General features: G+C 53.7%; 1 protein-coding gene across 1 annotated transcript in view; it reads right to left on the bottom strand.

Annotated features, from left to right (window-relative positions):
• HECTD4 (HECT domain E3 ubiquitin protein ligase 4) overlaps nt 1-14,930 on the bottom strand; it is a 50,315-nt gene that overhangs the window by 23,265 nt on the left and 12,120 nt on the right. The window contains 27 exon segments of the mRNA XM_087942903.1: nt 77-261; nt 389-535; nt 1,312-1,478; nt 1,924-2,065; nt 2,147-2,282; nt 2,447-2,622; nt 2,826-2,914; nt 3,586-3,690; nt 3,845-4,037; nt 4,181-4,414; nt 4,572-4,735; nt 5,118-5,222; nt 5,901-6,020; nt 6,252-6,450; nt 6,814-6,914; nt 7,015-7,168; nt 7,836-7,960; nt 9,849-9,977; nt 10,478-10,598; nt 10,786-10,891; nt 11,059-11,129; nt 11,493-11,638; nt 12,401-12,633; nt 12,798-12,938; nt 13,682-13,795; nt 14,019-14,180; nt 14,722-14,914. Of these exon segments, the coding sequence (XP_087799029.1) occupies nt 77-261; nt 389-535; nt 1,312-1,478; nt 1,924-2,065; nt 2,147-2,282; nt 2,447-2,622; nt 2,826-2,914; nt 3,586-3,690; nt 3,845-4,037; nt 4,181-4,414; nt 4,572-4,735; nt 5,118-5,222; nt 5,901-6,020; nt 6,252-6,450; nt 6,814-6,914; nt 7,015-7,168; nt 7,836-7,960; nt 9,849-9,977; nt 10,478-10,598; nt 10,786-10,891; nt 11,059-11,129; nt 11,493-11,638; nt 12,401-12,633; nt 12,798-12,938; nt 13,682-13,795; nt 14,019-14,180; nt 14,722-14,914 (3,958 nt within the window).

Raw genomic sequence — 14,930 nt, 5'->3', positions numbered from 1 at the left:
GGGGCCCTCCCCCCCCTCCCCCTGGACTCCCCATGCAGCCTCCTCGCTCTTCCTGCAGGGCCAGCAGAGCTCCTACCTTCCTCCTTCTCCCACTCGACGCAACGATTGGCCAGCACCTGGAAAGCGGCCCAAGCCATGATGGCTACCTTCTGCTTCTTGGTCTGCTTCTCGCTGGAGCTGGACTCGGTCTGGCTGCTCAGGCTGCACAGGCGGTCCATCAGCTGCACCAGGCCGCTCCTCACCAGGCACTTCTCTTCGCTCCTGGGGAGGGACGGGGGGAAAGGAAGCCGCAGAGGCCGGTCACCTTTGGGCCCGGGGGAGGCTGGAGAGGGCAGAGGGCAACGGAAACCCTGAGGCCGGGCAGGGCAAGGGCAGCTCTCCGGCTCACCTGGTGTAGGGTATGGTGCACAGCAGGCCGATGCTGTTGGCGCAGGCGATGGGGTAGCGCGCACACAGGGCCACCACCGACGTCATGGTCTCCCCAAAGGCCTCCTGCACTTGCTCCACCATCCCTCCGCAGGTGAGCTCTTCGATTCTGTGGAAAGGGAAAAAGTCAGAGGCTCCCGAGCACAAGACGCCACCCGCTTGGAGGCTGCTCGATCCTTAAAGGTTGACGCAAATATTATCCCAGGGAGTGCTGGGATTTTTCAAGGCAGCTTGAAGAGGTGGGGGCAGGGGTGGGATTCTACCAGTTGGCACCTATTCGCTAGAACCGGTTGTTAACCTTCTAAGCAGTTCGGAGAACCGGTTATTAGAAGAAATTACTGGGCTAATCCTGTAAGGAAGGCAGGAAGGAAACATTCTGGTGTTGCTTACAGAACGTGCCTCTCCGTTAACCCTTATTACATTCTTGGCAAGACTAGACTTCCTGCCTCAGGAACGTCTCTGGAGTTTTTTTTCCTTCCTTTGCTGGTCCTTTGCTTGTGTGAAGTGACCATTTAAAGTTACAATGGCACTGAAAAAAGTGACTTATGACCATTTTTCACACTTACAACTATTGCAGCATCCCCACAGTCATGAGAGGCCAGGGGAGGAGATGCGTGCCATGATGTGAGTGATGTTGAGTTGGCCATGTCCACCCAGTCACATGACCACCAAGCCATGCCTACCAACTAAGCCACGCCCACAGAACCGGTTGTTAAAAGAATTGAATCCCACTCCTGGGTGGAGGGGGGATAAGAGGTCTGGACCATTGCTGGCTGGGGAATTCTGGGAGTCGAAGTGCAGCTCTCTGCAAGCTACCAAATTCGCGGAGGACCGCTTTTTAGAGGACTGCTTTCAGGAGCTTTGCCAAGGAAAGCAGGGACTGACCGTGGGCCTCCCTGGAGCACCATCGTGACTGGGCCCACCAGGTGCGTCACTCCGCCCACACGGACCGCAGCCGTCAGCAGCTCCCTCATGTGCACCAGAGCCTGCTTCCGGGTGTTTCCACGCCGCCATCGCGTCTGAGCGGCCAACAGGAAGCCGCTGCTGGACACCTAGGAGAATAGGGGGGCAGGATGAGTGGACTGCAGGGGCCACTGACCGACTCGCTTGAGAGGGCTCAGGGTGTAACCTTTCCCCCGAAGGGAAGTTCACTGAGTTTAAAAAAAAAGAAAAAAAAGAACAGGGACTCCCACTGTGGCCAGAACAAAAACACATTTTAGAACATTCTTAGACATTCCAACCTCCTAAATGACAAGCTATTTAAATAATTAGATAGTATTGATTTGAGTTAGCGATTTATATTATTTTAATAACTCAAATGAGCTTTTAAAGAGCCTGATGGGACTTTAAATATTAACAGATAACAGAGGCTGTTGGCTTTTTCTCCTGCTGCTTACAAAGGTTTCTGTTTGGTGAGGTTTACTGGAGAACTGAAGTGTGCCTGGCCAGGTGAGGCCGCTGCCCTTGGATTGGATAAGCCCAAGAGGCGGGCCTTACCGCTTGCTCAGGATTGGTTCCGATGAAGGCAAAGAGCTGTCCTAGCAGGACGCTGTAGGTGGGCTTGTCCCGGCTGTCATCGATGGCCAGCGACTGCAGGAGGGTGAAGGAGCTGCTCCTGTGGCTGGGAACGTGGCGCCGCCTGCGTGGAGAGACACGAGAGGGGAGATCAGTGGGACCAGCCAACAGCCTGGACGTTCGTCCCAGAGATGGGGATGCCGACCTCTGGCTGGACCGGGTGAACTCCAGGTCTTCGTTTGCGATCATCTCCAGATCCGAGGGTGCCGACATGCTGCGGAGGAAGACTGGCTGGCGAACCGCGTGGGAGATGACCTTGGTTTCCGAGGCTGACTTGCACGCTGCACGTTAAGGAGCAGAAAGAGGGCTGAGCCCTTCGTGGACAGAAAACCCACAAAGGATCCAGGAAGGGAGGGGAGCCTTTCTCGATCTTGGCTGTGCAGGAAGGCGCTCAAAGGTGAGCGCTTCGGAGAAGGCCAGCCTGGCCCCTCCCCTCCCTCCTTACCTGGCGTCTCTGCCGGGGTCCCGGAGATGCTCCGGGTGAGGCCCGACTGGGCAGCGATGGTGACGTGCAGGAGCAGCTCTGCTCGGTTCATCAGGCTCTTGACCAGGACTTTGGTCTTCGCCATGGGATGGGAAGGCTTCTGGACCACCGAGTTCACCTCCTGGAAGAATTTCTCCCTAAAGAGCCGGGAAGGGGGAAGCCCAGAGACAGGCAGGTTGGTAGACTCCTTCTAGCTCCAGAACGAGGCGAAGGGTCGGGGACAGGCTCGGCTTCCGGGGCTGGGGAGCAACCCCCACACACATTGCCCCCTTCGCCAACCAGGAAGGAGCAGAGGTGGGCAACAGGCTTCCCACCACAAGACTGCAAGAGTGGCACCAACCTCAGCGAAAGGACCATGTTCTCGGGATCTCCTCCATCAAAAGAAATCTCCTTCATTGAGCACAGAAGTTCCAACTCTTTCATTTTGCTCTGAAAGGAAGGGAAGTGGGGGGAGAAGGAAACATGTGGGAAAAGGGGACCCGAGGAGTTCATTTCTCTTCCTGAAAGAAGGTCCGATCCTTCGTGGGGTGAAAGCTGCCTCTCCACATTCAGACACAGTCTCTCCCCAAGGCTCAGGGGTCCAAGGAGAACCCTTGGAAGGGGGCCACTGCCTTCCTGCCCTGCGGGGGAGCCTCTCAGAGGCTTCACCGGAAGCCCATAATCTATTCTTTCGCGCGATTTAATTTATATGCGTCTTTGGGTTCTTCTTTGCAAGAATTCCCAAGGTTTCTGCCGAAGGAGGGCTTCTATTTCCACACAACCTGCTCCCTGCTCCAGACTGAGACCCTTTTCCAGATATCTGGAAGAACTAAAACACGGAGAGATGCTCTGGGTGACATTCCAGTTTGGCTTATAACCCCCAAAGACTGACCCTCCGGAGGCCTCGTTCGCTGGCAGACGCGCTTGGAGAAGCCAGCCGTTCCCAGGACCAACAGCAGAGACCTTATTTCCCACAGAGGATCAGGCAGCCAGTTTTAAAGCTGCACGTGGTTTGCCCAGGAGCAGTGAAAAATACAGCTCAGCATTTCACAGGAATTGAGAGAAAGGGAAGAAGCCAACCCCAAACCAGCCCAGCGTAATCTGAGGTCCTTGGCCTTTACCTCATTGAAGTGATAATCGTAGAAGAAAGGCACGTTATTTTCCAGCTTCCCATGCATGGCGTCTTCCACCTCGCTTTGCCATTTCTGCTCCAGTTCAGCCACACTCTGGCCAAAAAGGGAGGGAAGAAAAGCCATGAAAAAGCTGGAGCCCTCCTTCCCTCGGGAAGAGTTCAGGAAAAAATAATTCACGCCCAGCCCGCCGTGAGCCTCCGGGGCCTGCAGCCGAAAGCAGCCACCGGATTGGCACGGCAGGCGTTACCTGTAGTTGTCTTTCCATGGCGTTCAGTTTCTTGAAGGTTTCTCCCATGATTTTGCAAAGCAGGTCGTATTCCTCGGCGTGCTCCTCCTGATACTGGAAGTTGATGAGAGACTGGAGCGCGTCGACGAGGTTCAAGTGCTTGATCACGCACGAAACCACCATTTCCTCCATCACGTCCGGCTGGATCACCTCTCTGTTGAGAGCGAAACCCCCAAAAAAATCAACATTCGACCAACGTTTGACCTCCTGACAAATACCTGAGCGAGGCTGCAGGCGTTTTCTCCAGCTGCAGATGTGGAGAAAGCAAAGGTGACCAAAAGAAGTTCACCCACCCACCTGATGCTGGGCCGAAACTGAGGGCGGGCACGGCCAGATATTTCCCGGAGCTTGATCATGATTCCGGGCGGGAGTCGGATTCGGGGCAGGTCGAAATAGTGACCCACAGGTGGGACAAGGACGTCCGATGGGTACGTGAACTCCTGGTCTTCCTCAATGGTGAGAGGCAGCGGGGAAGGGCTGGGCGTGAGGGCTGGGGAGATCACCCCGTTGGCTTCCACTTGCCACTGGCATCTGAAACAAGGAAAGTGGCTTGTTGGCTTCTTGCCTCAGGAAGCAGCAAGGGGCGCTGCCACTCACACTGTGACACACCCGGCTTCCTTTCCTGGAACCCTCCGCTGTGGATAGGAGGCGGCTGGCCTCCCCTTCCGTCCCACTCTGGGCTCCCTACCTCTGCAAGAGTTTGGACCGCAGCAGCTCTTGACACGTTTCCTCATCCTTGGTGATCTCTGGCCCGTTGTACAGGATCCTCAGCATGGAGCAGGCCAGGACGGACAAGCCCAAGGCCAGGTCCACCAGGAAGGGCAATCCGCCCGAGACGTCTTCCGAGGATTCCTGGGAAGCCGAGGGGAAGCAGAGAGAGAACACAGAGGGAGAGTGACGGCGGCTGCCTGCACACCGTTGAACCTGCACGCGCCCACCTGGCGCCTGAATATGAATCACGATAAAAGTCGCCAGTACCGAGAGAGCCAACCCAGCAGAGCACAAATCTGTTGGAAGGAGTTGCGCCTCCACATTGACAAGGCGAATACACGGACCTCTCTCCATCCAGGAGCAGTGAATTAACGCTGACCTGCCTCCTTAAGTACAGCCTGGTGCTCAGCCTCCCCACCTGCACGCCACCCCTTGTAACTGGAAGAATGACGAAGCCATGTTCGGACGCCGTCAGGATTGAGTTGGATTTTAGTTACTCCCCCAGCTGAAGCCCAGCCCATACCTGTGCCCGGACCGTGCAGGCAAAGCCCCACATGGCTTTATCGGGGGTGTTGTGTTCTCGGCCACTCCGCATTTCGAAGGAGAAGGTGACGGTGTCCCCTTCCACCTGACAGTTTGGATGAGAAGAGAAGCCACTGAACAAGCAAGCGGAAGCCGAGCCTCCACGTTTTATTATTATTGCAAGATACAGAAGGAAATCTGGAAACGGCGTTCTCCCTCTGCGGATTATGCCCGTGATCCAGGAAATCTATTTTTTGTACAGTTATAGGAGTAAGTGGCTTCTTTTTTTCTTTGAGTCGAAATTTATATTTTTTTTCTTTTTTGTAAATTTTGTAAATTGTTTTTTATATAGAACAAATCCATTCCGTTTCAATCGTTCATCGATTAGGCACATATTTCAATTATTTAGCCATTATTAATAGTGTTTTTCTTATCCAATCTAACAATACAACAATAATCACATTCCTGTGTAAATAATAATATCAACTATATCTATTACATTAATTTCTCTGATTACTCCATAAATACATCCAATCCCTTTTAATTTGTTCTATTTTCTATCCATTGATAAAGCAGATCCCATACCATATAATATTCAGATTCTTCTTTTTCTTTGATTTCTAGTGTCAATCTATTCATTTCTGCACGTTCGAATATTTGTTCATATCATATCATATCATTTTTCCAATTTTGGGCAAATACCATTCTAGCTGCCATTAAAACATGTACAATTAGGTAAACCTTGGAATTCCACCGGCAGGGGCGGGAAAGTGCTCTTTGGTACCTTTACTAAATCTTTCGGCCACCCGGTCCCCAAGACGCTCCGGCTGCCGTATCCTAAGATGTTGCCTCCGTATTCGGCAACCTTCCGACTGTTCGTGTTGGGCCCGGCGTAGATCACCAGCTGCAGCAGAAGCACAACAGACAGAAGCCAGTGGCGTGAGGGCAAATGGAAGCCTGCGCTGAAAAATGATGATGAGAGCTTCTCCAAGGGGAGCGTGCAAATCTTGTGCAGGCATCCTAGAGAGCGCACCAAGGGAAACTTCTCCCAAGCCAGAAGGGCTTCAAGGCGGCTCCGTCTCTCTTCACAGGCCCCAGCACCCAGGGTGGAGTTTATGGTCTGGCCCCAACTGACCTTATCGTAATCGTACTGGGAGGAGCATCGGCTGTCGAACCTCAGGTACAAGCAACGGGCTCCTGGGATGTGCACCGTCTCCTTAAACTTGTAGTTATCCCTGACGGGGTGAACGGTCTCCACCGTCTTGCCAGCAGCCCAAGGAGCCGGGATTTTCAAGCCGGTGAGGAACCCCGGCTCTTCTTTCTCTTCCAGCATTCTGGCATGAAATGTGAAAAAGGAGAAGCTGCCAAAGGAGTAACTTTGTAGGACAGATTGAAAGGAATTGTGGATGCCAAATACTGGCATTGCTGTCACCGCATGACACTGGGCACAAACAAGAGAGGGAGAGAGAGAGAGAGAGAGAGAGAGAGAGAGAGAGAGAGAGGGAGGGAGGGAGGGAGGGAGGGAGGGAGGGAGGGAGGAAGGAAGGAAGGAAGGAAGGAAGGAAGGAAGGAAGAAAGAAAGGAAGAAAGAAAGAAAGAAAGAAAGAAAGAAAGAAAGAAAGAAAGAAAGAAAGAAAGAAAGAAAGAAAGAAAGAAAGAACCAACCCAGGGAATACTCTGATGCTTCAGCCACTCACCTCTCGTCGGGGAAGAGCTTGCTCCTCGGTTCAGAGGCCCCTGCAGGAGAACTGCTGACATCCGAGAAAACCGGAGACTGCGTTTTCAGCAACAAGGCCGTCTGCAACACAACACCAGGGCCAGTGGGTCACAAGGCACGAGGGGGGAGTCTAGGGCCAACTCAAGCCAAAGGTGGGGGAGGGGAGAAAAGCAGACGCTACCTGGCTGGTGTAGAGGACCAGCTGCACCAGCTGAGGCATGAGCGGATCGGCCACCATCAGCGTCTGGAGATTTGGGTGCATCAGGGAGGTCAGCAGCACTGGAAGCAGGTGGCCCAGGATGGTGGCTTTGGTCACCTGCTCCAGGCCTTTCAACCTGCAAGGAGAGTTCCCCATCATCACCACCACAACTGGGCCTTGGGAGAGGGGGCCGGGGAGGGACCTTCCCTCAGGGAACCTCCCCTCAGCCCCAGGTCCTCCCCCCTCGAATCTCAGAGTGGGACCGTGGGGCCGAGTCTTCTGAAATGGCTGCTAGCTTGGACGACTCTGTGCTAGCTGCGGTTGGACGCGTCCAGGTGCTCTCCCATCTCACCTCCTCCCTGAAGGACACATCCAGGGGTGGGCTTCTCTCCCCGGTTGCTGGGTGGGCGTGGCCTGGTCGGCTTCCTGCACTATGGGGGTGTGAGGGGGTGTTTTCGCCTTCCCCAGGCTGCGAAAATGGCCTTCCCGGGCTCCGAAGGGCCTCCTGGAGCCTGTGGGGGGCTTGTTTTTCACCCTTCCCGAGCTCCGCCCAGACCCTGCACTTCTCTGGCATCCAAATGAGGACGCCGGGGTGGGGTGGGGTGGACAGGGCCAGCCAGGGTGGGATTGGTCGCTTCACCGAACCGGCCATAAAACAGCCATAAAATTAGCTATGGGCTCGCCACCGCTGGACCCATCCCTTCAGCTGGGAGGGCATTTTCCCGGGGGTCTTTTGGCCTCTTTCTGGAAGCAGCTTCGAGAGGGAGGGACAGAGGGCGTCTTTCCGGAACAAAAGGCCTGACCTCTGCTCCCTGTCTGGGATGTCGCTGTTGATCAGGGCGGTGGTGACCTGCTGCAGCTTCTCCAGGACTTCATCGCACCCCGTGAGGATCTGCATGGCCAGAGCCAAGATGCTGGTCTTGAGCTCCTACCAGGGAGACAAGCCAAGTTTCAGAGCTGCGTCCTGGCGGCCCCCCCTGAAAACTCCGCTTCTAAATCCAACACGGAGGCTCATGTGAAAGAAAGACGGGCTTCCAGAGTTAATGGGATGAGCGTGATAACAAGCCAGGCGAGGTCTGAGGAGCAGCGGGGCCTGTGGGGGGGTCTACCAGCCCACCCTCCCCACTCGGGACTCTTTTGTGGTGGATCAACAACCCAGGGCAGGCGTGGCAGGACAGGTTGAACCAAAGAAATGCCACACTACGCTCCTATAACTCCACCTCTGTCCGCAAGAACAATAGCAATAGCCCTTTGACTTATCTGCCGCTTCCTAGCCCTCTCTAAGCGGTTTACGGAGTCAGCCTCCTGCCCCCAACAATCTGGGTCCTCATTTTACCGACCTCGGAAGGGTGGAAGGTCGAGTCAACCTTGAGCCAGTGAGAATCGAACTGCCGGCAGCCGGCAGTCAGCAGAATCCACCTGCAATGCTGCGTTCTAATCACTTCACCACCGAGGCCTTGAATGTAATGAATCCTCATTCTTAAACTACTTGAGTGCTTCATGGATTCTGGAGGCCACTTAATTCAAAGGCCACGTTTCTTACCAGGCCACAAATTAACCTTCCTACATGGGTCCAATTGAGGCAGAAAAGCTGATATCCAGAGATTCAGCAAGAGGCTGGGAGATCCGCCACATTGGCCCGGGTGTTAATGTGGGTTTCCCAGTCATGTCTGGAAGGCACCAGGGTGGGGAAGCTGAATTTAATCACACATTTCACTGGAGAATCAATTAGTGCTTCTCTAAACCACAACTTCCCAACATGAAGATTCTTCAGACTGGCCTTTCCCTGAAAAATCTGCTCTAGAATCTAACCGAGATCCTTCGGCCTAACTACCCCCATTTTCCTGATTCACGGGCGCAGCTCCCTTTTCTGCCTTGGCTGCCAAGAAAGTTTTGTCTTTTGGGAAACCGGAGGAAATTCCAGCCAGCTGATAGGGCAGCGGGATGCTAAGCAGGCCGGGAGCAACTCTGCTGGTACTTATCAGAAGGATTAATCCAGCCTGCCTTTTGGGCCGGACAAGGAACGAAACCGTCCTAGAAGGGAAGAGAGGATGAGAGCAACTGCACAGAGGAATGGAAGACAACAAAACAGAAACGAAATAATGGGCGCGGCTGGATGAGACGTGGCGTGGACACATTTAGCATTTACTCCAGACAGTGACGGACATATCCGAGTGAGGACAAAGGATGAGCTGCTAATAACCTTCCTGAACAGCAAGAAGGAGACAGACAGAAATGACCCCGGCCCAATGGACCAAGCCAAACCCGTCCCTCATCTTAAACGGTTCAGACAACAGAGACAAAGCCCAACCAGGCGGGGGGAAAACCATCTTTTGGAGAGCATTAGCATTTCCTGAAGTGCATGGAAAGAATTCAGGAACTCTGCTTTGACCGGCTGAATTGGAGGAAAACAGGCCGAGCACCTGAGGGAGGTAGCCAGGGACCTGAAGGGGACCTTTTCCAGACAGGGCTGAGAGAAGCTAGCAAAGGTGAGCACAGAACTCTTCGGGGGGGACCCTCATTCCCCCCAGCTGTAAACTACAAAGCGTTTTCCCTGGCTTCCTCCCCCTCCCCCGGGACAAGTTTTCTAAGCTGAAGGAAGATCTGGGGTGGCTGGAAACCCACGTTGGCCCCAGGCAAGGATTCTGCAGGAAAGCTTTTAGCCGGGGCTGCTGAGGGAAGAGCCGAAGCACCCAGTCACAGGACCACGACCAGAGACGGTGAGCACGGAGAGGGCCATACCCGTTGGCTGGAGCCGCGGCAGCACCGGGGTCAGGAGAAAGCGAGGGCAGTGGAGTTTCGGACTTGGTGTTTACCTGTACCTTCAAGGTCTCTCCCTGCAAGGAGCTGTCACTGTCATCGCTTTCGTCAGGCTTAATCAAAACGGTATTACTCAGAAGGTGGTTCTGTACAGCCATCAGGTACCGCAGGCAGGCAGAGGCGGCCTTCAAGACAAACGGGGACATGGGGGGGTTTCCCTCGTGGCCCCACCGCCTTGCAAAGCAGCCAAGGCAGCAGGCTCTCTCGGAGGTCCCAGGCACACTCACAAACGGGGGAGAACGCAAAGGAAACGCCCCGTCCTCCTCTAGCTGCGGGGGTCACAGCGTGGCAAAGAAGTGCCAGAAAAGGTTGGCCCATTAATTCAAGCTAACATGGGGGAGACGTATGGCAAGTTCCTGGACCTTACCAAACTGAAAGACAAGTTAGCGTGGAGTAATCCCATTTATGTTAAAAACAACGATGAACTTGAGAGCCTCAAATGTTAACCTCCTGGACCAGGAACCGGGGAAGGAGGAGAGCCAGACTGACAGAGACTCCCGCCACCAATCCCAGGGACGGTCGAGGCTTCTCAATTCCCCAAAAGGAGAAACTGTCCCCCTTCCCCTCCTTCTCCCCACTGCAGCCCCCGAAGAGAGCCAGTGGAGAGGGGGGCACGGTTACTCACAGGCACAGTGGAGAGAAGCCTCTGAAATTCATCTCGAGAGACGATTTGGCACTTGGTGATTAAGACACAAGATTCTCGGACCACGATCTTGAGAATGTAGTGCAAAAGTTCATCGTTCAGCCTTAGAGACGGGACAGAGGAGGGAGGGTTAGAAGGGAAGCCACGCGGACTCGAGGACAAACGGCAGCGCATCCGGTAAATCGGCCGTGAGAGCTGCCTTCGCCTCCCCCCCACATCTCGGTTGCCCAGGAGGCAAACTCCCCAGGTCATTCAACCAGCATGCACAGCCTCTGCCTGGGGAGGTTTACCTGCAGTGCTCGTCGTCTTCACTTCCAAATCGGTTGTTCTGGAGCTGTTCAGCCATGTTGGTCAGGATCACATCTCGAAGCTGGGCCAGGCCGCTGTTCCTGTCTCCTAGAATGGGCCAATTCAAGGAGGAAGGGAAGTAGGGAGGCCTGGGATTGTGCCGCAAAACTGTCTCGCGGACACCACCTTGGCCTGAAGCGTGCAGCAAACTGTATGTTCTGGTTTGTGCGTTTTTAACGTACAAATTTGCACTCCAGCACCTTAAAAACTCTTACCTTCGGTTAAGACCAGTTTCAGTAGGTTGTTAATTTCTGTTTCTCCAGGGTACAGGATGCTCAGACCAGAACTTAAAAAGGGAAAGAAAGGAGACACTCAGCATTTGCACAAAAACACACAACAAGGGCACTGAAGATAAACTGACTTTACTCTAGCATATGCTTTGAACTGTTGGCAATATCATTTGCTGCCACATGAATCATGGATACCTGCCTGGAAATCTGTAGCATTTGTTTGGTTAAAGTAAGAATATGGTTTGTTTAAAAAGTGGGCTGAAGCTCGGTAAACAGCACAGCACACTCACATGTCCTAGTAAGCGAAGCAAAGAGCGGCAGCTGCTTTGGGGGTTTTCTTTACTGAATTTCACGAGGAATGAGCTTCCCCATCGACGGGGAGGCCTTGGGATCTTTTGAGACGAGGCCAGGTGACCTACCTAATGGCCAAGCAGACCTCCTTCTGAATTTCAGGGCTGATCTGGTCAACTGGGGCCATGAGAAGCTGCCAAAGCAGAAGGCCGGATCGCCTGACGATCTCCCGATTCTTCTCTGTTTGGGGGCTGAAGAAAAATTTAAAAACCACCTGCAAGACAAGCATTGCAATGCAAGATGGGAGGGAGAAATATACGCGCAGCCAGTGAAGCAATGCACGCTCCGCTTATCTGCACTCTTATCTGAATTTATTGAAATAACCAGGTTGGTTCCAATGACTAACATCGGAGGAGAGTTGAAGAAAACAGGGCAAGAGGTTGATACGTTCAAATGCTCCGATTCTGCTCCTTATGAACCTCCCAAAAAACAGGCAGGATTACCCCACAGAACACAGACGTTTTTCAAACTTGACAACTTTACGATGGTTGGACTTCAAGGATTCCCCAGCCAGTCATGAACCCTGGGAGTTGAAGCCCCACCTATCTGAAAGTTGCCAATATTTGAAAAAATATTGCCACAGAGGGTCAGGCTTGGATTTCATCCCATTTCTGGTTGAACAAGAACGTCATTCAGGCTGTGCTCTAAATTGCGGCCTTCTTGCTGGGAGAGGCAACAAGCCAGAGCACATCTTGGATCCATCAAGGAGTCAGCAATGCCCACGGAGTGGCAGCGGATGAAAACTCTCTGGTGGGGTGCCCCGTTTCTTCCCAAAATACACAACAGACTGGCTGGCACTGACGGTGTTACCTAGTTTGAGTAATGAAACGTCTGCAAGGAAACAACTGAGTTCAGAGAACACACAACCGAGACACGGCAGGGAAGCTGCCTCCTCCTCCTCCTCCACCCGTTAGGACTGGAGCTCTCGGGGGTCACCTAAGGTGAGGGAAGGTGTGCCTCGATCAGGAATACATACCTGAAAGACCACCAGGATGCAGCGTATGATGCAGGTGTCGCCGTTGACCATGGCTTTCTCCATGATGTCGCAAATGCTGCTGAGGTGATGGGCTTCGATCGGGTGTTGCTTGGCCAGGAAATTTGTGATCGGCATGTTGTTACTGGCGGCCAGCAGGTTGAGCTGATGGATGCACATGGCGCCCACGTGGTGCAGCAGCTGATTGATAACCTCGCTGGTGGCTATGGCGTCTCCTGCAAAAAAAGCATCCTGTCCTTTTCAGATTCGCCTGGCAAAGACGATCCATCACCACCGACCCAGGAGACAGAGAGGGGACGCCGAGGGTTGTTCAGAAATCATTTCAAAGAAATGGGCCAGGTTGTTATTCCCAGCGCTGACGGCACCGTTTGCCTCCCACCTTGTGGCTCCAAGATGACATGGCTGACTCCCAGCCTCTGGCAGATGTAGTGGAAGGCTTGGTTCCCAGGGTTGCACCACTGATCAATGTAGTCGTTGGAGCAGGTCCAGATCATGTTGTTCATGGCGTCGTAGCAGGCGCCTGGACAGAAACATTGGTAGCCCCCTTGATCAAAAGGGGACTGGGAGGCAAAACGAGCAAAAATCCAGAGATCCCAGCTGTTAAAATATCTCAGTCTCTTCATGAGACGCCTTGTCTCCGGAGCTTAGGGATGCTCCAACCCTGGAAGTCTTTAAGAACAGCAATAGCGCTTGGACTTATATACCGCTTTACAGTGTTTTACAGCTCTCTCTTAGCGGTTTACAGAGTCAGACTCTTGCCCCACAACAATCTGGCTCCTCATTTTACCCACCTCGGAAGGATGGGAGGCTGAGTCAACCTGGAGCCTAGTGAGATTCGAACTGCCAAATTGCAGGCAGCCGGCAGGCAGCAGAAGTAGCTTGCAGTACTGTACTCCGACCACTGCACCACGAGGCTCAAGAAGAGACTGGACAACCATTTATCTGAGATGGTGTGGGGGGTCCCCTGAGGTTGGACTGGATGACCCCCGCAAGCCCCCTTCCAGTTCTGTGACTCTGCTGTGCATGTCCACACACACACACACCCTGGTGATAAATTTGTCTTCTTTCTCTGCATCCATTCCCACCAACAGCAGAATGTTGGTGGGTTTTTTTTAACTGTTCAGGAGTTATTCGCTCTGAAGAAATTTGCAGTTCTGTCAAAAGCTCAGCTACTTAATGATGGCTAGAGAAAGCCACACTGTGGAGTTTCGTTCGGAACGTCCCGGTGGCAGCCTGCATCTAGGGCAGACCTTGGGGGCTTACCTAGGCCAGGGACAAGGGCCCCGCGTCCAAGGGAGCTCCCAGCGGCATCGATGAGGTCTGCTCGGCTTGCAAACTGCCCATCTGACAGATTGTACACCAGGCTGGAGGCTAGGACTTTAAAGAAGGGGTCTGCCGTCAATCCTTCCTGAGCTCACGTAATTCTAAGAACAAACTGCGCCTCGGGAGGAGCCAAAGCTCAACCTTCGGGGGCTAAAACAACCGCCTGGAACAGCCAAAGCGGCCTCTCCAACTTCCGTGGAAAAGGGCCGGAGTCAACAAAGCTGCCCCAGGCTCTTCCCCTCCCTCCCCCAAGGCCAGGAGAGAGGCGAGAACTTACTTTTCAAGGATGACAAACCGCTGCTTCCCCCGAAGAGAGACCGGGTGGCAGAACTGCCGGAGCCTCCCGGAGGTGGGATTAGCATCACCAGGTACGTCCCACAGGTGTAGATCGGGGTCTTCCGTAGCATTTTGAGAGGCAGACCACAACTAGTGTTAGCAGCTGAAGAAGAAGAGGAGGAGGAGGAGGAGGAGGAGGAGGAGGAGGAGGAGAGGAGGAGGAGGAGGAGGAGGAGGAGGAGGAGGAAGGGAGAAGGAAAGAAGGGAGAAGGGAGAGGGAGGAGGGAGGGGAGGAGGAGGAGGAGGAGGAGGAGGAGGAGGAGAAGAAGAAGAAGAAGAAGAAGAAGAAGAAGAAGAAGAAGAAGAAAGCAGAAGAAGAAGAAGAAGAAGAAGAAGAAGAAGAAGAAGAAGAAGAAGAAGAAGAAGAAGAAGAAGAAGAAGAAGAGTTGTGAGAAACACAGGGAGATAATTTCACTCGGCAACTGCAAGCAGAGGAAGATGTGAAGAACCTGGTCCAATGCAGGACCATAAGAAGAGGCACTGCCCCCCCCCCCACACACACACCTGGGAAGTCCTTCACAAGACTCCTCTGAGAAGCAGGTGCTGTACCTGGTTTCTGACATGTTTTGCCCCGTTCAGCAAGAAGGCTCAGCTGCCCCCTTGGGCGAGGAAGAAAAGGTTCCTGGGCCCAATTGGCCCCTTACCTGCCTGGTCCTCTTTCAGTGTGTTGGAGATGGTGGAGCCCGTCAGCGCGGCCAGGGTGGCCGAAGGGGAGGCTCTGTACCTGGACAGCCTGCTGAGCAGCATCTCGTTGATGCTCTTGGCCGAGTCCCCCTCTTTCCGCATCAGGATGAGGCGCTCCTGGAGGGGCCTGGCGACGCAGAGGCCGTTGTCCCCCTGGGCCAAAGAGCCA

This window comes from Notechis scutatus, chromosome 13, assembly GCF_049901735.1.
Source record: "Notechis scutatus isolate UNSWTSFEM ecotype Mainland chromosome 13, rNotScu1.2, whole genome shotgun sequence".
In the NCBI taxonomy this organism is placed as follows: Eukaryota; Metazoa; Chordata; class Lepidosauria; order Squamata; family Elapidae; genus Notechis; species Notechis scutatus.
Note: the sequence above shows the minus strand (reverse complement) of the source record. Positions and strands in the feature narration are given on the sequence as shown.